General features: G+C 39.5%; 1 protein-coding gene across 1 annotated transcript in view; it reads left to right on the top strand.

Annotated features, from left to right (window-relative positions):
- The window catches only part of LOC128688614 (uncharacterized), a 105,003-nt gene that overhangs the window by 44,171 nt on the left and 36,015 nt on the right, over window positions 1–24,817 (top strand). Inside the window, exon 2 of the mRNA XM_070084442.1 lies at window positions 21,218–21,400. Within this exon, the coding sequence (XP_069940543.1) occupies window positions 21,218–21,400 (183 nt within the window). The remainder of the gene's footprint in view (window positions 1–21,217; window positions 21,401–24,817) is intronic.

The raw sequence follows: 24,817 nt of genomic DNA, 5'->3' as shown, positions 1-24,817 counted from the left end.
CGCTTGAACCCACTATGCAGTGAGGTACCTCAAAATAATACCAAATAATAAAAAAAAATAATAACAAAATAATAGCTGATGTTTCGCTATGGCTTGAGTTCAAAAACACTTCAATCCCTTCTGAAACTTTATTAATGACTCATCGTTTCGTAAATAGTAAATAAATGTCAACTTAAATTATTTTCTTTCACGCGAGAATTTCTCGCTGGTTGCCCCCATCTCAGATCACCCTGGATGCCACTCCTTGTTTGTCAGTGACGGGCAAAACTTTGTTCTGTATTCTCTCTGTAAGAAAACAGGACAGTGTCTCGTGACAGGTTTTGTCTGATGACTCCTTCATACAATAAACAACCGATGGTTTACTGCTGCTGCTGGATAGCATCAATGATTAAGAACCCGTTGGCTTACAGGTTACATACACACGTGGTGCAGCATCCCCTGGCTTGCTGGTGTTATATACACACGTGGTGCAGCATCCCCTGGCTTGCTGGTGTTATATACACACGTGGTGCAGCATCCCCTGGCTTGCTGGTGTTATATACACACGTGGTGCAGCATCCCCTGGCTTGCTGGTGTTATATATCCATGACTCAGCATCCCCTAGTTTACCGGAACTAGACTTTCTACCCCATTTAAAAAATTATGGATAATCACATAAACCTATGACTATATACAAGGACTTCAGATGCGTTTCTATAATTGCCTATTAATAATTTTCTACTTGAGTTTTCCGGTAGTTAGCTCCAGATCCTGGCGCAACTTCTTATCTTTCAACCAACTTATGGAGAAATAGCAATGCCATTTCTACTGTTGATCTCCTGTATAATCGTCTTGTGCTCTCTCACTTCCCAAATTTACTTTGACTTTTTGTTGAAGTAAATTTGTTTCTCTATGGCCCATTTGGGTGTGTAGTTTTCATCCTTGATTTCGTGATCTGGTTAATTCTCTGGTGAAACTCATAGCCTTGCCAAGCCTATCTATATAAAGGAGTTTTATATAAGCCCTGGTCATATCCACTGTTTGTTCTTCATCTGTTTCAGCTATTTCACTCATATTTTTCTCATCGGTCATTTCCCTCGACTCCATCACTAATGTGGATACACGTCTTTGCATATTCCCAAGTTTTTCCTCGTCTGTGTTCGTGTGCATTAGGTTGATGCGCTTTCATTTTTTGATTTTATATAAATTATGGTGGGAGATCTTGTGGGGTAATTAGACTTGAGGCTGTGGCGGTTCCTATAGCTGAGGTCGATCCTCAGGGTTAGGCATATCCAAAACTTCGTAAAAAAGCGCAGTAGTTTGCACTTAGACTAATCTCAAGAGTTGAGAGGAATGCACTGTGAGAGGATAAAAGAATTGAACCTAAGTATGTTTGGTTACAAAATGACAAGGGAATATAAGATTAAGACTTACACAATACTAATATGAACTAACAGGGAGTATAGGTGCATTGTGATGCTAAACCAGGTGGAATCCGAAGATACGGATCAACCATAGGGATGCTAGAAAGTGAATTCAAACTCCATATACCGTTTCAAGAATATGAATGATAAAGCCCCAGAGGTCAAAAACCAGAAATGCCGGTCGACATATCTGAAGTAGAGGAGTTGACCACGAACTCTTGCAAACACAAATCGGGGAGTACAAAAATTTGTGATTTTATAAGCAAATCGAAAGTAGTGGAGGATGAAATTTTCTTTTGTTTTTTACATCTCTCACTCCTGGGTATATGTTGTAATAAGGCGGTAAAAGCGTGTCGACCTTGCTTGGACGAGTTTGGTGGTAGGTGAGAGTTCAGCCGATTGAGAGTCAATCTGGGTTACTAGCCTCTTAACTGCTTTTAATTGTGCAAGATACAAGATTTCCTCTTAAGTACATGTTTGTATGTGCCTGAGAGAGAGAGAGTGGATAAGTTGTGTCGTAAACTGGAAACGTACGTTTTTTAAAGGAAAATTAAAAGTCATTCAGTATACATTATATTAATTTGATTTTTCAAGTACGTAGTCACGTGTGAGCAATCGCCTGGGGTGGACAGGTATATATATATCAACGTGTACACACGCATACATACACACATTCTGGATATGCAGGCTTGGGTGCCTGGCAGAGTGCTCACTTAGAGTGAAGAATATTTCAGAGATAAGACAAAAAAAGATAGTGAAAGAGAAAATGTCAGGATGGATGAGTGTAGCTAGCAGAGTACTCAAAGGTCAGACTTGGGGCCCATGCTGTTTCTAGTATTCCGAGGCGAGATGTCAAAGATCAATCTTGGCGCCTATGCTGCTCATGATACTATTAATGTAGTCTCCAAAGCTCATTCTTGGATCCCATACTGTTTCTGGTACTATTTAAGCTTACGGGCCCAAGACTGGTTGACCAGGCAGTCAGCAAACAGTAAAGTGTGATCTCAGGCCGATCTTCGAGAGAACTCTGGAAACCAGTCACAGGTTGTGCTAGTTAGAGGAGGGTAGAGTGAACTTGTGTGTGTTATGATAACGTAAATTATGAAGGGGGAAACTTTCTACGTGAGAGACTCTGTGTAGCGGTGAGTTATATAGAAGTTCACTGTCTACACTGAAGTCTTTTTCACGCTTGCTGTGGGAAAATCGGAAATGGTGAGAAATCTGAACAGCCGTAAAGTGTTCTAGTCGAGTCGTGTGATTTTCCTGAATTTCTCCTCAAATGTCACCTGTTCATTACTAATTAAAAATACTTTATTTTCTAAATTAGAGATTAAAGCGGCCTTTAAGATTATATACACCGAGAGAAAAACACAATTGGTGTATATACTTTACACAGATACACACCTCTCCGTAAACACACTGAAAGATGTATACTTCTCGGTATGTATACGCGGAGATATAAACCTCTGTGTATAGACAATTATATACACAACTTGGTGTATTCATAATTAAGATATGCACCTCTAGATGTGTATATGCGGATATACACTTCTCGATGCACAGCCATATAGTTCTCAGTGTATATACACCACTTCACGTATATAACATTGAGAGATACACTCCTCTCGGTGTATATACCGCTGACTCGGTGTGAGTGCTTGGAGGTGTTTTCCTTCATGCAGGTAATTTACACATTTCCCGGTGGGTTAAATCCTGTTACTGCTGGGATCACCTTGAAGATTCGACTCTTTTCTCCTGGGAAAGAGTTAAAGTTGTGCAGTTTTTCTGGAGCTAAAACTAATGATGGCTTTAACCTAACCTTGCTTAAATTTACTGGAAATAAACTACACACTCTACCTAAAATATCATCGAATTTGCATAAGTTTATCTAATTTCATTTAATTCGTTATATGCATTGTTTAATGTGTTGTCCTGCTGTTCAATTTGCATATATTGTGGAAAGTATATCTTGATGTATATAAACTGACAGCTGCAATGTATATACAAAGTATATGAATATACTTGTGAATTTACTCTGATTATTATTTTGGGTAGTTAGAGTATCCTTAACTGGTGGTGTTAAGGTGATATGCTACCTTTGTGACCCTCCTGTAGTAGACAGGCAAACTGCATCGACCTACCTGGAGTTTTACCATCACTAAAGTAGCAGATATTTGTGCTCTTCACTCACAGGATATATTCAATCAGAGGTGTTTCTCGGTTTATATATGCTGGGAATTTACTTCAATTCCTATTTTAGGGATTTAAATATTCTTGACTTTTGGTGAACAGGCAGGCAACATGCAGCCTTAATTAATGACCCTTTGAGTAGCTGAGAGACTTTCAGCCCAATTAACCAACCAATCACTTGTTTCCGGGGCTTGTATTGTGAGGCGGACCAGTTGTACTGCGAGTCATCGTCCTTCCTCCCTCACCCACCCAACCATTCCCAACAACCATCAATTATTCTGTTTGTAGCTGCAAGGAGTCCCTGACCGGCCGTCACACGCACCCGGTCTGTGAACTGGCTGCGGGGGCCATGTTCCCTGGTACCATCAACAGGTATATACAAGGCTAGTACATCTTTTTCTAATTAGCTTTTTTTGTACAAGTCTCAGTAAAACATTTTTTTTACAAAATTGATAAAATATACGAGTAAGAAGACACAATGTGTGAACAGGCTGCAATTATTAGTTATGTCATATGTTCTTGTTGTACACAATTCCTTTGACTTGTATAGATTCACTTCCTGTCGCTCTTAGTGTTTGCCGTTTAGTTCTCATTGTATCAGTTTCTTTCTGTATGTCAGGGACGCCATACCATAGCGTATTCTGAGCTGTCAGTGGTGTGTAGTATGTATACATGTTTATACCCAATAACCGCTCTGCCCTGAGAGAAACAATTTCCAGATAAGTTTTTTGTATATAATGCACCTTCATAGTCGTACCTGTTGGCATTACACCTGACCATTTTGATAAAATATAGCCTGCAAGAATTCATATTAATAGCCTTAATAACTATTAATAACTCTCAATTATTTCTTAATTGACTATAAGGTTTTTTATACTTGCAGTTTTAAGAAACGGTCTATTCTAGTGAATATAACGCTGAAAATTTGTTTTCTTAATATCTGTGTTAAATGTTTTGACTCGAAGTTTCATTCTATTGTTTTGGGTTACTGGCCCACTTTACACTTTAAATAGTAATTATGTAAGTGTAAGATTTACCTGCCATCTTACCTGGAGGTTACCTGGAGGTTATTCCGGGGATCAACGCCCCCGCGGCCCGGTCCATGACCAGGCCTCCCGATGGATCAGGGCCTCATCAACTAGGCTGTTACTGCTGGCCACACGCAGTCCAACGTACGAGCCACAGCCCGGCTGATCCGGCACTGACTTTAGGTATCTGTCCAGCTCTCTCTTGAAGGCAGCCAGGGGTTTATTGGCAATTCCCCTAATGCTTGATGGGAGGCTGTTGAACAGTTTTGGGCTCCGGACACTTATGGTGTTTTCTCTTAGTGTACCAATGGCGCCCCTACTTTTTATTGGGGGCATTTTGCATCGCCTGCCCAGTCTTTTACTTTCGTAGGGAGTGATTTCTGTATGCAGATTTGGGACCATTCCTTCCAAGATTTTCCAAGTGTAGATTATGATATATCTCTCCCTCCTGCGTTCCAACGAGTACAAGTCAAGTGCTTCCAAGCGTTCCCAGTAGTTAAGGTGCTTGACAGAACTTATATGTGCAGTAAAGGATCTCTGTACACTCTCTAGATCTGCGATTTCACCTGCTTTGTATGGAGATGTTAATGTACAGCAGTATTCCAGCCTAGAGAGAACAAGTGATTTAAAAAGGATCATCATGGGCTTGGCATCTCTCGTTTTGAAAGTTCTCATTATCCATCCTATCATTTTCTTTGCACGTGCGATCGTGGCACTGTTGTGATCCTTGAAAGTGAGATCCTCAGACATTACTACTCCCAGGTCCCTTACATTATTTTTCCGCTCTATTGTATGGCCGGAGTCAGTAGTATACTCTGTTCTAGTTATTATCTCCTCCAGTTTTCCATAACGGAGTAGTTGGAATTTGTCCTCATTGAACATCATATTGTTTACCGTTGCCCACTGGAAAACTTTGTTTATATCTTCTTGGAGGTTAACCGCGTCCTCAGCAGATGACAGCTTCATGCAGATCCTAGTATCATCCGCAAAGGATGATACGGTGCTGTGGTGTATATCTCTGTTTATGTCTGATATGAGGATAAGGAATAAGATGGGGGCGAGTACTGTGCCTTGTGGAACAGAGAGAACAAGTGATTTGAAAAGGATCATCATGGGCTTGGCATCTCTCGTTTTGAAAGTTCTCATTATCCATCCTATCATTTTCTTTGCACGTGCGATCGTGGCACTGTTGTGATCCTTGAAAGTGAGATCCTCGGACATTACTACTCCCAGGTCCCTTACATTATTTTTCCGCCATCTTACGGGTTCTCGTTGACTGGTAATTCTGTTAGAATGTAGAACGTTTAATAAGCTTCCGTTCCATATTCATATCACAGGACGGTTGTAAGTAATGTGTATATATGTACACGCACGCACGCATGCACGATTAGGCGAGTAAACACACACATACACACACACACACACACACACACACACACACACACACACACACACACACACACACACACCTCAGGTGGTTGGTGTAGCTGGTGGTGTGTTGGTGAGGTTGCTGGAGTGGTTGGTGGTGTGTGTGTGCTGCTGAGAGGTGGAGGGTAGGATTGTGTTGGGATGTCAGGGGAGAGGGGAGGGTAGGATGGAGGAAGGAGAGAGGGACGTTGGGAGGTGTGGTAGGAGGGAGGGATAGTTGTGAGGAAGGAGTTGATGGAAGGGCTGTGGGTGTGGTAGGGGTAGGAGGGTGGGTGTCGTGATCCAAGGAAGTGGTGAGTCATCAGCAAGGAGAGTAGCAGTCTCCTGGGTGTCTACGCCCGCTACAATATTTCATTTTAGTTCTTTGCATTAAGTCGTGTACGGCAATGGCACAGTACTTGGGTTTTACAGATGAACGCATTGCATTGTTCACACACTATGAACAAATAAAATATTTTATCATGACCCGGCATGGAATAAACAAAGGTAATATCTTGACCTAACATAGGATAAACAAAGGTAATATCATGACCTATCATAGGATAAACAAAAGTAATATCTTGACTTAACATAGGACAAAGGTAATATTTTACCATGACCTAACTTATGATAAAGGTAATAATATTTTATAATTTAACATAGGATAAAGCAAAGGTAATAGTTTATCATGACTTAACATTGAATATCCCTGCAATTTCTCATAGAAGTTTTTATCCAGAATGAAGAGCTCTGTTCCACAAGGCACAGTACTACTCGCCCCCATCCTGTTCCTCATCTTTATATCATAGACAGATGTAAACCATAGCACCGTATTATCCTCTGCAGACGATACTAGGATCTTAATGAGGGTGTCATCCTTTGAGGACACGGTAAATCTCCATGAAGATATAAACCAAGTTTTCCAATGGGCACCGGAGAACAATAATGTTCAATGAAGACAAATTCCAACTATTTTATTATGGAAAACTGGAGGAACTAACAGCTAGAACTGAGTATACTACAAACTCTAATCACATAATAGTGCGGAAAAGGAATGTGAGGGACCTGGAAGTGGTAATGTCTTAGGATCTCACTTTCAAGGATCGCAACAGTGCCACGATCACATCCGCGAGGAAAATGATAGGATGGATAATGTGAACATTCAAAACAAGACCCCTCTAGGGAGGTTCCTTGACGCTGGTGAGGGGCTCTTGATATAGGGAATTAGATCTGCTCCGGTTCCCTGAATTGAGCCTGAATGCCTTCCATCCCCCCCCCAGATGCGCTGTATAATCCTGCGGGTTTAGAGCTCCATGATTATAATCAAACGATATGCCAAGCCAGTGATGATCTTTTTTAAATCACTTGTTCTCTCTAGGCTGGAATACTGCTGTACATTAAAATTTCCATTCAAAGCAGGTGAAATCGCAGTTCTAGAGAGTGTACAGAGAACCTTTACTGCACATATAAGTTCTGTCAGACACCTTAACTACTGGGAACGCTTGGAAGCGCTTAACTTGTACTCACTGGAGCGCAGGCGATAAAGAGATACCTTAATCTACACCTGAAAAATCCTAGAGGGACTTGTCCCTAATCTGCACACAGAAATCACTCCCTACAAAAACAAAAGACTTGGCAGGCGATGCAACATATGCCCAATGAAAAGTAGGGGAACTATTAGTACACCAAGAGAAAATACAATAAGTGTCCGGGGCCCGAGACTGTTCAACAGCCCCCCACCAGCCATAGGGGTAATTGCCAATAAACCTCTTCAAGAGCGAGCTGGACAGATATCTAAAATCAGTGCCGGATCAGCCGGGCTGTGGTTCGTATGTTGGACTACCTGCGACCAGCAGTAACAACCTGGTTGATCAAGGCCTGATCCTCCAGGAGTCCTAGTCATGGACCGGGGCGCGGGGAGCGTTGATCCCCAGAATACCCTCCAGGTAGATCTCCAGGTAGGTAAGATTTAAATCTCTCCCTTCCTCCGTAATAGTAACTCCATCTGTGCTGGAATAAAACCTCTCAATGAACCCAAAGAGGAATGATGCGTGGAGGCATCTTGATCTCCCCACTGAAGTCTTCCATCTCAAGTTAATACATTTCATTACTTCACTTAAGAAATTCATCATGTATGATGGAACATGACAACGAAACATAACCTACTTTTGTTCCCACGTTGTAATTTATATAGTACAGGGAAGCAGCACATTTCGATCATACTTAATTTTATTAATAACTTTCCCTTATTTAATTTTGATACCTTTCATTTCCTTTCCATTCTCTTGCCCATCATTTACACTTTCATGACGTCCTCCTAACTTTCCTTCCATGTCTTATCTTTCCTCCAAACCCACTCTCGCTCCTTCCTTGCTCTTATTATTTGCCCTTTCCATCTTTCCATGCATTCTAGCTTACTGGCTTCTTTTTTCTCCCTTTCCTGACCTTTTTTACTTTTTAAGGTGGTTGACAAAACCATCCAGGGAAGCACTACCGTCCTTCCTACTTCCTACATTCTTAAACTTAATAGTTCTTATTCGCCTAATACATTTCCAGTTTTGAAGGTCTTGTTTGAGACCGACCGCGGAGACTAGAATCTGTATTCTTTCTCCTTGACTCCCTTCCCTTCTATTCGTCCACCGACCCCATTTCCTAGTGGGAAGGGGGAGATGAGGGAGATGGAAGCCAGATATGCGTCATTAGTAATTGTGTTAAAGTGTGTTAAGGAGTATGGTGGGGTAGCGGCGTCCAGGGAGGGTGGTTGATGGTGGTGGTAATAGTGGTTTATGTAATGACAGTCAGGATGCTGGTGAGGGCAATTGTATTTGCCTATTTATGGTTGCAGAGGTCGATTCATAGTTTCTGGCCCCGCCGCTTCGCTGATCGCTACTAGGTCCACTCTCTTCCTGCTCCATGAGCTTTATCGTATCTCTTCTTAAAGCTATGCCAGTGATGGGGTGGTTAGGGGTTGTTGCTATTGTTGTGGATATATTAGTGATGGTGTAATAGTGGTCACAGAGGCATTTTGTTTCCCCGAGTTCCACAGAAGTCAAATTAGCCTGCTTCTCGAATACTCTTTTCACACGGCTCTTCATCCAAGGAATTAGAGCGACCATCTCCTTCCTTAGACCATCAAACATGATTATCTCCAATTCCCTAGGCTCTTTGTGACCCAATCAGGTTTAACACTTCCCAATAAATTTCATTTTAAATAATAATAGTAATACATTCCGAGATCATTCCTTCGCTTTAAATTCTTTGAAGCATTAGCCTTCAGCCACAGTTAAGTGTTTTCGTATTCAAGATTTTAAATACATCAGATGAAACCTTTTCTAATATAATAATGAGCGTTAAATCCGTGTAGATCATTCAGTTCAAGGAGTGCTGGAGGTTCAATACCCCCTGTCAGCTAAGGATTGCAAAAGAAATTACGAGAACGCCTTTGTGATGTCTCAATACTAAACCCCTCAACGAGCTTAGTTAAGTGTAGATTATCTCCAGAGATTGAATAGGAAGCAGAGTGCTGCCATTACTGTGGCTTTTTTATTTCGTAGTATTGGCCGGATGTGCCACGAAATTACTTTTCCAATGTCAATATTCTTCAAGTGGTTTTATGTAATAGTTCAAGATAACCCAATGAAAACAAGATCATTAGCCGTCGTGTTGAAATGCCCTGTAGTAACCAGGAATGGTTGCATTTTCCTACCTTCATACCCAAGGAAAGCCATAATGTGACAGTCTGGTACGTTATTGTGGAGGTGTGTAGATATGGGATCAATCCCTCAAGTATCTTCCTTCTAAATGTTATCAGATATTTCTCTCCGTTCGAGAGAGTACATTTCAAGCACTCTTGAGGTGTTCCTAGTAAAGTTTGAATGCTTTATTGGATCTATGCGGGCAGTATATAATCTCTGTGCCTCTTCCAACTCTGATATCTCTTCTGCCTTGAACGAAACTGTCAACGTCGAGTATTCTGAACGAGAGAGCATAAGTGATATGAATAGTGATGGTGATAAACCTGTGATGATAGTGATGGCGATCATGGTGTGATGGTGATCATAATGAGATAACTCTCTGGAAAACAAGCTCCAAACAAATAACTTTCCTTATCATTATATGGATTGACATTATACTTTAAGTCAACGTTTGTCTTACGAGATATTCCTCCCCCACTCATAACACCCGTCCTCTCCCCCACCCCCACTGACCATCACCTTCATTAGTATTCCTCCTTCACACCCTCACCGCCCTGCCTCTCACCTTCACTTTTCATCAGGGGCAAAAGAAAAAGTGTTCAAGTAGAGCAAGGAATACCTAACGAACACAAGAGAGTGATAGTAAGATGGAAAAGAGTGACGAGTTTAGTCCCCCAAAAATTGTTGCTACATCTGTTATGTATGTTAACTGTTTGATACCTATTGTTCTGAAGATGTATTAATGACGTTCCAGAAGTGGTTGAATCCTATGTACAGTTTGTTATTTGCCCTAGATGTAGCGCTAATGAAAAGAATAAGAATGGGAAGGGGTCAAACAAGTAGCAATTGGAGTCTAACTCCAACACGTGTAAGGTTATGCAAATAAAAAAAAGCGAGAGGTGAGAGAGAGAGCGAGAGCGAGCGAGAGAGAGAGAGAGAGAGAGAGAGAGAGAGAGAGAGAGAGAGAGAGAGAGAGAGAGAGAGAGAGAGAGAGAGAGAGAGAGAGAGAGAAGAAACAACGTATAGTCTAACATATAAAACACTATAGATATCAGGCAAGGAGAACATTTTTCGCCGGAGAGGTACATGAACCACATTACGTGCTCAGGAAAGCTGGTTAACTAAATTCGGAATGCCTTAAGGGATCTTTAAAAAGACACCTTTAGAATTCTATACGCTGTTGATATCAAGCCTATCATAGAATACATATGCAGCCCACTCCTGGTAAAATATGTTCAGAAACTTGATGGTCCAGTGATGTACAAGGTTAACCCCCCATGGATCTGAGGTAATTAAAGCTATGAGAAAAGAAAGGAATTGAACTATGAGATAAGTATCGGGCAAGACAAGATTACGGAACACAGAGTACTCATTTTCCATTTTTAATTATTCTCCCCACACCCTTTCCTCCTGTCCATCATCATTCTTCCACTGTGTTTCTCAAGCTCTCTTGAAAGGCATATAATTAAGGTGACATGTCTGAAATCTGCAAATGCATGACAAAAAGGAGATATAAATGAAATGGTGAGAGTAATCGGAATAAACTGCCAGGTAGTATATTATTAAAGGTATAACACTGAAACGTAATAAAAAGAGGCATTGAAATATAGGTATAAAGGTGCAATAAAAAATATCAACTTTCAGAAGTATCATGAATTCGCACTATAAAATAAATAACCGGGGCAAAAGGACATGTCTTCATGACAATATGGTGCCTTAGAAATTAAAGAAATATAATTATTTCCAGCTCTTCTGATATAGTGCTGAATGAGTTTAAATTTTAAGTCTGTCAGTATAATGTTATTTTTAAACTCTTACAGAGAGCAGCATATTCTGGAGTAGAAAAGTAACGAAGTGAAAAGTAAAACTTTATAGTTACCATTCAAACTTTAGAGATCTTTCTCAACTAACACTTTCTTAACACACCTTTTAGATCTGATAAATAGTTTAGAAAACCGACAAGTTGAAAAATGAGACACTTGTGCAACATTTGAGAATCTTTACTGAGAAAACGTTTCGCCAGTCAGTGGTTTCATCGGTCCAATACAAACGGTGAAAAAAAAGAAGAGTTTGAGGTAATCAGTCCCTCAGCCAGGAATCGATGTGTTCGGCCCATCAACCTTGAAAGTGTTCAGTCCATGAAGACTGATGGACTGAACACGTCTATTCCATGCTGAGGGACTGATTACTTCAAGCTCCTCTTCTTATTCCACCGTTCTTCTTTGTACTGGACTGAAGAAGCCATGTTCCACGATAAAGATTCCAAAATTTTGCACAGTACTTCATTCTTCACCCCCTCAAGGAAGGTTCCTTGACGTTGGTGAGGAGCTCTTAATCTAGGAAATTGGATCTGTGCTCCAGTTCCCTCAATTAAGCCTGAATACCTTCCACATCCCCCCCACAGGCGCTGCATAATCCCACGGGTTTAGCGCACCCCCTTTATAATAATAATTCATTCTTCACCTTGCAGGTCAGAACCCAAATATCATAAGGAAATATGTCGCTGGCATTATAGCCGTGGTTTTAGAAAGGACATTTTATGTAGTGAACCATAAAATATTTTATGAAGAACTGCAAACTATCGGTATATTATATGTTGATATCCAGAACTTTTGCCGATGTCTTGTGGAGTCCCACGAGGGATAAGATAAGATAAGATTTCGTTCGGATTTTTAACCCCGGAGGGTTAGCCACCCAGGATAACCCAAGAAAGTCAGTGCGTCATCGAGGACTGTCTAACTTATTTCCATTGGGGTCCTTAATCTTGTCCCCCAGGATGCGACCCACACCAGTCGACTAACACCCAGGTACCTATTTGCTGCTAGGTGAACAGGACAACAGGTGTAAGGAAACGTGTCGAAATGTTTCCACCCGCCGGGAGTATCATGGTGCCTTTCATTCTCGTGCTATATAAATGATATACCCCTTTAATATCAACTGTAGCCTTCTACTGTACATGATTAACGACCTCTTAGTGTCTAATAAAAATTTCCTACTATATAGCTATGTTATCCGAGTTGGAGTCCTGTAGCTGCCCATCCTCAAACTCTTGACTGTTCTTGAGGAAATTCAAGTTTAATGTTTTACAGTGCGCCCCGCGCTGCCAGACATAAGCCATCTGTTTTTGCACTATTTTCAGATAATTTTACGTAAAAAATGAATTAATATACATTAATCTAAAAAAAAAACTAGTCTAATCTAACAACCGAGAATAACAAATATATAATGTATGACAAATTTCGAGTGCGCAGAAGTGCACGATGAGCAAGTCGTCAAATAATGCACGCTCTAATTGAAGAACATGAAGAATAGGCAGCTAAATATTTTTATATTTTATAAAAACAAAATCAGTATTGTGCGAAAACCACAAAGTAAATAATTTTTACTGTAATTTGTAACAAGAAATCTAAACGGTAACATCACGAAATATATAGAAATATTCTTTTTGTATATGCTTACCAGGTGAAAAATCTGAAACTTTATGAAATGACTGCAAAAAATAATGCTAAATGTTTCAGATAGTGCAACTTTCAGTAGTGCAAATTAAACTACAAAATTGCTAACAGATTGTGTTCAGACTGTCGTGCCTCAAATTTTGAAAGAGTTAGGAAAAAGTAAGTTGCGCATGTGAGGCAGCGCTGTATAGCCCTTGTGGCTTAGCGCTTCTTTTTGATTATAATAATAATAATGCGCATGTGAGTTGTTGCTGTGCTATGACATTCATAGACCTGGAGTAAAGGTATTTCATATATTTTTAATAAGGTGTTTTGGTCTTAGATATTACAGCTTAGATTGCCCTAGAAAGTGTATGGATAATTGAAACTATGATGAAGACACAGGTCACAGAGCCTTGGTCCCTCCTACACAACGAGAGGTCACCAACCCACGGCTACACACCATGTTATGGCAGAGCCTTATTGGGAAAACTCACACCGAGTCCGGAAGATCAGTTAGCGATCACTGTGCCGTTACCCGCCAGAAGACCAACGGCTACCACAGTCATGTCTGCAGTGGTAGACACCATCGCCTGTATACCAAATGATTATAATAATCATGATTTTTAACCCTTAAACTGTCCAAAGAGATCTATGTTCACATGCGTAGTGCTCCAAAAGTAGATCTATTTTTTTTTTTACATATTTTCAAATATAACCAAAAAAATGTAGATCAAAGTTTTTTACACATTTTAAAATGTAAAAAAAAAAAATAAAAAAAGGTTACGTTTTTTTACATACTTTCAAATGTTGAAAATGCGTAGATCTATGTTTGGACATGCTGTATAGTCCTTGTGGCTTAGCGCTTCTTTTTTATTATAATAATAAATAATAATATGTTTGGACAGTTTAAAGGTTAAAGTGGTCATCTAGCCGAAAGTCCTCGGTATGATGACCAAAAGCTCGAGCTACGGGTCATCATATGACTAAGACCCGCGTCAGGAAACATTTGTCCTGTTTCCTGACAAACATTATAGCTACTTACCACCGCCTTTAGCAGCACACGCCAGCATTAGCATTTTGCTGCGTCCCTCTGAAGGCCCAAAAGCACTACATGACCCGTGTCAGTTTTTTTTTTACCTGACGAATGTAATAACAACATTGGGTAGCAAAAACATGGTAAGGCAAGGAACAGAAATCGCACTCTAACAATAAAAAAAAATACGTGGTCACAAAGCTTTCTAGTATTGGAAATATAAGTCCCAAAAAGTATGTCAGTGCACAGCAAGACCGTGGCGTGATCCGCATGTGGAATGGAATCGTGTTTGGATGTATATAATTATTCTTCTTTCTAGCGCTAAATGGCCCACGTGCGTTCAACGATTTTTTTTATGAATTGTAATAATAATACTATTATCATTATTATTAAATATTTCCTTTTCTGAAACTTATTTTTATTATGCAATTTTGATGTGAATATAATAATAATTCATCCTTATTATTAGTCTGAAATAACCTGTACAAATATTTAATAAGAGCATGTGGGATTTTGTTTAAAGATAAAAGTGCAGGTCGTAAGCAACTAGATTTTTTCCTTGAGAGGATGGGAATTCAGATTTTCATGTTGGCTTTGATGGTGGCTAATTGGGTTTAAAACCTATAGACAGGACGAAGGTCATTAGGGCTGCCTCAAATGCGTTGGATAACTATAGACAATCTCTTACAAATAGTACATCGTCTTGAAAAATAAACGTTTATTGTTATTACTATTATGTAAGCTGTACACCAGTCAAGAATACTTCAATCCCTAAAACAGGAATTAAAGAGTTTATATACACCCCTCGGTCTATATGTATTGATACTCGAGAACAATACATCCCTCAAAATATAAAGTGTCGCTTTTCGAATTACAGCAGTTAAATTTACTAATATGTAACTGTAAATAACGATGGTAACACAATTTGATGGTAAAACTGTTCTTTAATAAAATGTAAAAAAAATGATTCATTAATGATCTGGTGAGCTGTTAGTCAATATAAAAACTATTATAATAATTTATTATTATTATTATTATTATTATTATGGGGAAGCGCTTAAGCATCTGTGGAATGGAAGGTGATTAACATAGCTTAGGAATATAGCGAAATACAGTTCAACAATTTTTTTTAGGCAAATTAAGCCCATGATTTATCTTGACCTCATGTATAGATGATCGTTTTCTCTTTTATGTGAATCAGCGCTCAATTTATATGTTTTTTTATTTGGGTTTAGCGCTGGGTTTTGATTATAATTTATTGATCATGGTCCTCAGACAAATAGAAAAATTAAAACCTAACAAATCCCCAGGCCCTGGTGAATTGTTTGCAAGGGTTTTAAAGGAATGTAAAGAGGAACTTAGCATACCTTTGGCTAATCTGTTCAACATATCACTACAAACTGGCATAGTGCCAGATAAGTGGAAAATGGCAAATGTAATATCTATTTACAAGGCAGGTGACAGGTCCTTAGCTTCGAACTATAGACCATATAAGCCTTACCTCCATAGTGGGAAAATTTATGGAATCAATAATTGTGGAGGTAATTCGTAGCCATCTTGAAAGGCATAAATTGATTAATGAATCTCAACACAGTTGTACAAAGGGGCGTTCCTGACTTATGAATTTACTAACTTTTTTCACTAAGGTATTTGAGGAGGAAGATCGTGGTATTGAATATGATATTGTGTATATGGACTTCAGTAAGGCTTTCGATAAAGTTCCACATCAGAGGCTATTGAGGAAACTTTAGGCACACGGAATAGGAGACATTTTTTCCTGGGTAGAGGCATGGTTGACAAATAGGCAGCAGAGAGTTTGCATAAATGGTGAGAAATTAGAATGAGGGCACATCACAAGCTATGTTCCACGGGGGTCAGTGTTGGGCCTGTTGTTCACAATTTACATAAACGACATAGATGAGGGAATAAATAGCGACATAAGCAAATTTGCTGATGACACCAAAATAGGCCTTCCAGTTCATTCTAATGAGGACATTAGAGCACTCCAGGACTGATGCAATGGTCGGAGAAGTGGCAGATGCAGTATAATATAGACAAACGCAAAGTTCTAAATGTTGGAAAGGATAATAACCATGCCACATATAAACTAAATAATGTAGATCTTTATATTACTGATTGAGAAAAGGATTTAGGAGTTCTGGTTAGCAGTAATCTAAAACCAAGACAACAGTGCATAAGCGTTCACAATAAAGCTAACCGAATCCTTTGCTTCATATCAATAAGCATAATTAACAGAAATCCTCAAGTTCTTCAACTCTGTATATCCTTGGTTAGGCCTCATTTAGATTATGCTGCACAGTTCTGGTCACCGTATTACAGAATGGATATAAATGCTCTGGAAAACGTACAGAGGAGGATGACAGTTGATCCCATATATCAGAAATCTTCCCTATGAGGATAGGCTGAGAGCCCTGAATCTGCAATCTCTAGAAAGGCGTAGAACTAGGGGGGATATGATTGAGGTGTATAAATGGAAAACAGGAATGGATAAAGGGGATGTAAATAGCGTGCTAAAAATATCTAGCCTAGACAGGATTCGCAGCAATGGTTTTAAGCTGGAAAAATTCAGATTCAGGAAAGATATAGGAAAGCACTGGTTTGGTAATAGAGTTGTGGATGATTGAAACACACTCCCAAGCACCGTTATTACCTGGACCTGGAGTTTACCTGGAGAGAGTTCCGGTGGTCAACGCCCCCGCGACCCGGTCTGTGACCAGGCCTCCTGGTGGATCAGAGCCTGATCAACCAGGCTGTTGCTGCTGGCTGCACGCAAACCAACGTACGAGCCACAGCCCGGCTGATCAGGAACTGACTTTAGGTGCTTGTCCAGTGCCAGCTTGAAGACTGCCAGAGGTCTGTTGGTAATCCCCCTTATGTGTGCTGGGAGGCAGTTGAACAGTCTCGGGCCCCTGACACTTATTGTATGGTCTCTTAACGTGCTAGTGACACCCCTGCTTTTCATTGGGGGGATGGTGCATCGTCTGCCAAGTCTTTTGCTTTCGTAGTGAGTGATTTTCGTGTGCAAGTTCGGTACTAGTCCCTCTAGGATTTTCCAGGTGTATATAATCATGTTTCTCTCCCTCCTGCGTTCCAGGGAATACAGGTTTAGGAACCTCAAGCGCTCCCAATAATTGAGGTGTTTTATCTCCGTTATGCGCGCCGTGAAAGTTCTCTGTACATTTTCTAGGTCGGCAATTTCACCTGCCTTGAAAGGTGCTGTTAGTGTGCAGCAATATTCCAGCCTAGATAAAACAAGTGACCTAGTTTTGAAGGTTCTCATTATCCATCCTGTCATTTTTCTAGCAGATGCGATTGATACAATGTTATGGTCCTTGAAGGTGAGATCCTCCGACATGATCACTCCCAGGGGTCTTTGACATTGGTGTTTCGCTCTATTTTGTGGCCAGAATTTGTTTTGTACTCTGATGAAGATTTAATTTCCTCATGTTTACCATATCTGAGTAATTGAAATTTCTCATCGTTGAACTTCATATTGTTTTCTGCAGCCCACTGAAAGATTTGGTTGATGTCCGCCTGGAGCTTTGCAGTGTCTGCAATGGAAGACACTGTCATGCAGATTCGGGTGTCATCTGCAAAGGAAGACACGGTGCTGTGGCTGACATCCTTGTCTATGTCAGATATGAGGATGAGGAACAAGATGGGAGCGAGTACTGTGCCTTGTGGAACAGAGCTTTTCACCGTAGCTGCCTCGGACTTTACTCTGTTGACGACTACTCTCTGTGTTCTGTTAGTGAGGAAATTATAGATCCATCGACCGACTTTTCCTGTTATTCCTTTAGCACGCATTTTGTGCACTATTACGCCATGGTCACACTTGTCGAAGGCTTTTGCAAAGTCTGTATATATTACATGTGCATTCTTTTTGTCTTCTAGTGCATTTAGGACCTTGTCGTAGTGATCCAATAGTTGAGACAGACAGGAGCGACCTGTTCTAAACCCATGTTGCCCTGGGTTGTGTAACTGATGGGTTTCTAGATGGGTGGTGATCTTGCTTCTTAGGACCCTTTCAAAGATTTTTATGATATGGGATGTTAGTGCTATTGGTCTGTAGTTCTTTGCTGTTGCTTTACTGCCCCCTTTGTGGAGTGGGGCTATGTCTGTTGTTTTTAGTAACTGTGGGACGACCCCCGTGTCCATGCTCCCTCTCCATAGGATGGAAAAGGCTCGTGATAGGGGCTTCTTGCAGTTCTTGATGAACACAGAGTTCCATGAGTCTGGCCCTGGGGCAGAGTGCATGGGCATGTTATTTATCGCCTGTTCGAAGTCATTTGGTGTCAGGATAACATCGGATAGGCTTGTGTTAATCAAATTTTGTGGCTCTCTCATAAAAAATTCATAAAAGTCGTTGTGTAATTTTAAAAACACTTTAGATAAATACATGAGTGGGTGCGGGTGGGTGTGAGTTGGACCTGACTAGCTGGTGCTACTGGGTTAGATGCCGTTCTCCCTCCTTAAGTGGAGGTGACCTGACTGGGTGGGCCATTGGTCTAAGCCGGGGGTTGACATGGACCTGTCCCGCATGGGCCAGTAGGCCTGTTGCAGTGTTCCTTCTTTCTTATGTTCTTATTTCTGTAGTGATGAGTATTATTCTGCTTGTATCATTGGTGGAGTGTCTTGCGTACCTGACACTTTACATTACCTCCTGCCTCATCTTCCTTCTTTAACACTGAACATTATAGTCAGAAATTTCTGGCCAAATTGAAAGCTGCTTGATATCGATGAAGAGCTCTTGATCTAGGGAACCAGAGCTACCCTTCCCATTCCTTAGATCAACTCAGATTGCCTTCCATTCTTCCAGGTGCTGTATAACCCTTACGAGTTTATCGCTACATAGTAATTATTCTGAGCCAAATATTCGATCTAATCAACCAGCAAAATTATATATTTGTTATTTTAAGTTTGGTTATATTACTTTGAATATAAATTATCTTAAAGTTATGCATATGCACCCGCCAATAACTAAATTACTTAATAGGAGGGTAGGGTCTGGCAGTGGGTAATACACTGTCCGGGTTTAATTCGTTACGAACGATACGCTCCTCATTAACACTGCGAAGACGAACTGTTATGCAATGGCAAGAAAGTGAAACACTACTTAGATACACAGTTAAAACGTGCCGAAAAGAAATCTATCTTTCGGCCTGTCGGAGACCCTCTTCAGCAGACCGAGACCAAAACATCCAAACCTCTTTTATATCTGTTTTAATTTTCTCTCCAAGTGGTTTTCTACTTTTCATTGTTCATGTTTTATTATACTTTGTGAATGAAAAGACACAAGTGTATATATACACTCAGGACATTTTTATTGGCTACGTCTCGATCCTGGAACCTTGGTCACTCAATCATTTGGAGTGACCAAGGTCCCAGGATCGAAACATATCTAATAAAGATGTACTAATTGTATGCACTCGTCCTTTCATTTATCGTCGGTATAGATATACCTTCTACCTAACCTAACCTTATGAAACTGTAATCTTTATTTATGACGTTTCTCCCACACAGTGAACTTTATCAAGCTACAATCAATTCTCTGTTTGTGGCTTCATTCAGCTCATTGTATGGGCGAAACTGCGCTAATAAAGGATTCCATATAACTGTATTTATAATTCTGACTCATTTGTCTGTAAGGTACATGTTAAAGTTTACTAACCTCCATAGCCCAACCAGCTTTTCCATTTTTTAAATTATTTGCATTTTAAACTGTTGCATGTTATGCATTCATCTTCTTTCAGTTAGGTTAATAATAGGCAAGACGCAAATGTAAATTTTCCCTATTGGACACGGAGAGAAGGCATCGGATATTGGCACCTCTCAGTGCTGATATTCCTGCAAGCGAGGTTAACGAAGGTACGATTGATGGCTGAGGAAGGGATGATGAAATGGTTTGAGCAATTAGAGAAGATAGTGCAGCATATAATGACCAAGAAAGTGTATAAAACTGAGTGGAAGGAAGGAGGGGCTAGGGTCATCCCAGGATGGATGAAGGAGGTTTTGAGTGCTAGGGACTTTAGCATCCAGCAGGATTGTGTGAGCATGTTAAATCAGAGTGGGTTATTATTGTTATAATCATAATGAAGCGCTAAACCCTTAAGGGCCATACAGCAAATTGGAGTGGAGACGTGGTTTTTATGGCTTAACGTGTCGTTGAAATGTGAACAAGGTAGGGAAATAAGTCGAACTTGAGTCATAGAGGTAGGAAGTACAGTAAATGCTCTTTGAAGGAGGGATGGGGATAATGCAGTTTGTTGAATCATTTAAATTATGATGTATGCGGATCACAAGGTTGGTGTGTCCTTTTCTAGGGGGGATGGGGTCGCCCTATCTTGCTAGGGTAACCGGTATGTTTCTTCTGTTTGCAATCTGTATTCGGCATGAAATTTTGTCCAATCTTATTCCCGTAACTTTATCCAGTTATTTCGTGTTCCTTTACCACTTTCTTCAGCATTATATGTGCTAGTATTCCTTGGAGCAGTGTTCCCTCTCACTCTTTTGGAAATGTCCATGCAAACTCAAATATGAACTACTCAAGGGATCTTTTTATAAAGTTACTCAAATGTTTCTGTTATTCTTTAGTAGTTCCACATTCTTTTTGTAATTTGGCTGCTTGATTTCTAACAATGATTTTTTTTTCTTACATGACTCACGATAGTTTTGTACGATCTTTTGCTCTGACACTCAGTGTAATTTTCAAACTCACTGTATTTCCCACCATGCTTCAATTTACTCATCCCTTGGCCTTCTAGTCAATTCTCTGTTTTGTTTTGTTTTTTCATTATTTTTGTTCTACGTATCTTAAATGGGTTTTTACACCTGCCTTTTGATTGGTGAGTTATTCTTCTCCCTCTTCTTATTATTATTATATTCATAAAAGAGTTCTAACCCACATTGTTACGAGGTATGTGTATGTGTTAATTCAGTGTAATACTGTAGATGCAACAATACAAACACCTTCATTTAAAACCCCTCTCTCTGCCCTGGCCAGGAGTGCACTACTTCCTGAGTGAAGCGCTGCCGGGAGAGCCCTTGAGTGGGAAGCTGGAATGTCTTCGTCGTGGGCTGGTACTACAGCTGGAGGCACTGGCACTCTCCTACCCCACCCTCAGGATCAGGACTCGCTCCTCTGCCTCTCTTCCCTACCTTGCTATGGATCAAGCCAATCTGCACAGTTAGTCATTCTTCTGAGTACTTGCTACATAGGAATATATCATAGAGGATAGATTTACATAAATGAATAGTAAGTGCCTAATATGGCTGACAATTTTATACATTTTCTCTTTATATATATATATATATATATATATTATATATATATATATATATATATATATATATATATATATATATATATATATATATATATATATATACAGTGGACCCTCGACTAACGCTATTAATCCGTTCCTGAGAGCTCATCGTTAGTCAAAATAATCGTTAGTCAAGTTAATTTTCCCCATAAGAAATAATGGAAATCAAATTAATCCGTGCAAGACACCCAAAAGTATTGAAAAAAAAAAATTTTAACACATGAAATATTAATTTTAATACACACAAACTGAAGAAGACATGCACAGTTACATGACACTTACCTTTATTGAAGATCTGGTGATGATTGATGGGATGGGAAGAGGGGAGTGTGTTGATGGTCTTAGTGTTTAGAAGGGGAATCCCCTTCCATTAGGACTTGAGGTGGCAAGTCCTTTTTCGGGGTTACTTCCCTTCTCAAGTCCTAATGGATGGGGATTCCCCTTCTAAACACTAACACCATCCACACTCTCCCCTCCTCCCATCCCATCAGTCATCACCAGATCTTCAATAAAGGAAAGCGTCATGTAATTGTACATGTCTTCTTCAGTTTGTGTGTATTAAAATTAATATTTCATGTGGTAAAATTTTTTTTTTTCAATATTTTGGGGTGTCAGGAATGGATTAATTTGATTTCCATTATTTCTTATGGGGAAAATTAACTCAACAAACGATAATTTCGACTAACGATGAGCTCTCAGGAACGGATTAATATCGTTGGTTGAGAATCCACTGTATATATATATATATATATTTTTTTTAACAAGTCGGCCGTCTCTCACCGAGGTAGGGTGACCCAAAAAGAAAGAAAATCCCCAAAAAGAAAATACGTACTTTCATCATCCTTCAACACTTTCACCTAACTCACACATAATCACTGTTTTTGCAGAGGTGCTCAGAACACAACAGTTTAGAAGCATATGCGTATAAAGATACACAACATATCCCTCCAAACTGCTAATATCCCGAAACCCCTCCTTTAGAGTGCAGGCATTGTACTTCCCAATTCCAGGACTCAAGTCCAGCTATATAAAAATAACTGGTTTCCCTGAATCCCTTCACTAAATATTACCCTGCTCACACTCCAACAGATTGTCAGGACCCAAATACCATTCATCTCCATTCACTCCTATCAAACATGCTCATGCATGCCTACTGGAAGTCCAAGCCCCTTGCCCACAAAACCTCCCTTACCCCTTCCTTCCAACCTTTTCGAGGATGACCCCTACCCCGCCTTCCTTTCCCTACAGATTTAAATGCTCTCCATGTCATTCTACTTTGATCCATTCTCTCTAAATGACCAAACCACCTCAACAACCCTTCTTCAGCCCTCTGGCTAATACTTTTATTAACTCCACACCTTTTCCTAATTTCCACACTCCGAATTTTCTGCATAATATTTACACCACACATTGCCCTTAGACAGGACATCTCCACTACCTCCAACCGCCTCCTCGCTGCTGCATTCACAACCCAAGCTTCACACCCATATAAGAGTGTTGGTACTACTATACTTTCATACATTCCCTTCTTTGCCTGCAAAGATAACGTTCTTTGTCTCCACATATACCTCAACGCACCACTTGCCTTTTTTCCCTCATCAAGTCTATGATTAACCTCATCCTTCATAAATCCATCCGCCGACACGTCAACTCCCAAGTATCTGAAAACATTCACTTCTTCCATACTCCTCCCCAATATGATATCCAATTTTTCTTTATCTAAATCATTTGATACCCTCATCACCTTACTCTTTTCTATGTTCACTTTCAACTTTCTACCTTTACACACACTCTCACCCTCATCCCCTAACCTTTGCAATTTTTCTTTAGAATCTCCCATAAGCACAGTATCATCAGCAAAAAGCAACTGTGTCAATTCCCATTTTGTATTTAATTCCCCATAATTTAATCCCACCCCTCTCCCGAACACCCTAGCATTTACTTGTTTTACAATCCCATCTGTAAATATATTAAACAACCATGGTGACATTACACATCCCTGTTTAAGACCTACTTTTACCGGGAAGTAGTCTCCCTCCCTTCTACACACCCTAACCTGAGCCTCACTATCCTCATAAAAACTCTTTACAGCATTTAGTAACTTACCACCTATTCCATATACTTGCAACATCTGCCACATTGCTCCCCTATCCACTCTATCATATGCCTTTTCTAAATCCATAAATTATATATATACATGTACAGTGGAGCCCCGCATAACGATCACCTCCGAATGCGACAAATTATGTAAGTGTATTTATGTAAGTGCGTTTGTACGTGTATGTTCGGGGGTCTGAAATGGACTTATCTACTTCACAATATTCCTTATGGGAACAAATTCGGTCAGTACTGGCACCTGAACATACTTCTGGAGTGAAAAAATATCGTTAACCGGGGGTCCACTGTATATGTCGTGCCGAATATGTAAAACTGGTCAATTAGCAGGAACTCATTTAAAATTAAGTCCTTTCTAAAATTTTCTCTTATACGTTTAAAGATATATTTTTTTCATTAATGTTAATGTAAAAATTTTTAATTTTGCTCCAAAAGAATCTTAGAAAACTTGCCTAACCTTATTATAACAAGAACAATTTATTTTATCCTAACCCAACTAAATATATTTTAGATTTGTTTAAAGTAATTTAATACTAAACAAACACAGTGAAATATTTTTTTTTCTTTAGGTTCAGAATGATTTTAGCGAAATTATTGAATGGCAAGATGAGCATTGCTATTTAAGCCAAGATCGCAAGTTCTGCTTATTTGGCACGACATATATATATATATATATATATATATATATATATATATATATATATATATATATATATATATATATATATATATATATATATATATATATATATATATATATATAGTATATATATATATATATATATATATATATATATATATATATATATATATATATATATATATATATATATACACACATACATACATACATACATACAGTGGACCCCCACTTAACGATCACCTCCCAATGCGACCAATTATGTAAGTGTATTTATGTAAGTGCGTTTGTACGTGTATGTTTGGGGGTCTGAAATGGACTAATCTACTTCACAATATTCCTTATGGGAACAAATTCGGTCAGTACTGGCACCTGAACATACTTCTGGAATGAAAAAATATCGTTAACCGGGGATCCACTGTATATTTATTCTGTATATGTATATATACAATGTTGATACATACCAACCTACATATGTAACATATATACGCTGCGCCATAAAATTTTTTTTTCCTTTACTGTA

The sequence above is a fragment of the Cherax quadricarinatus genome, chromosome 13, assembly GCF_038502225.1.
Source record: "Cherax quadricarinatus isolate ZL_2023a chromosome 13, ASM3850222v1, whole genome shotgun sequence".
Taxonomy (NCBI): domain Eukaryota; kingdom Metazoa; phylum Arthropoda; class Malacostraca; order Decapoda; family Parastacidae; genus Cherax; species Cherax quadricarinatus.
Note: the sequence above shows the minus strand (reverse complement) of the source record. Positions and strands in the feature narration are given on the sequence as shown.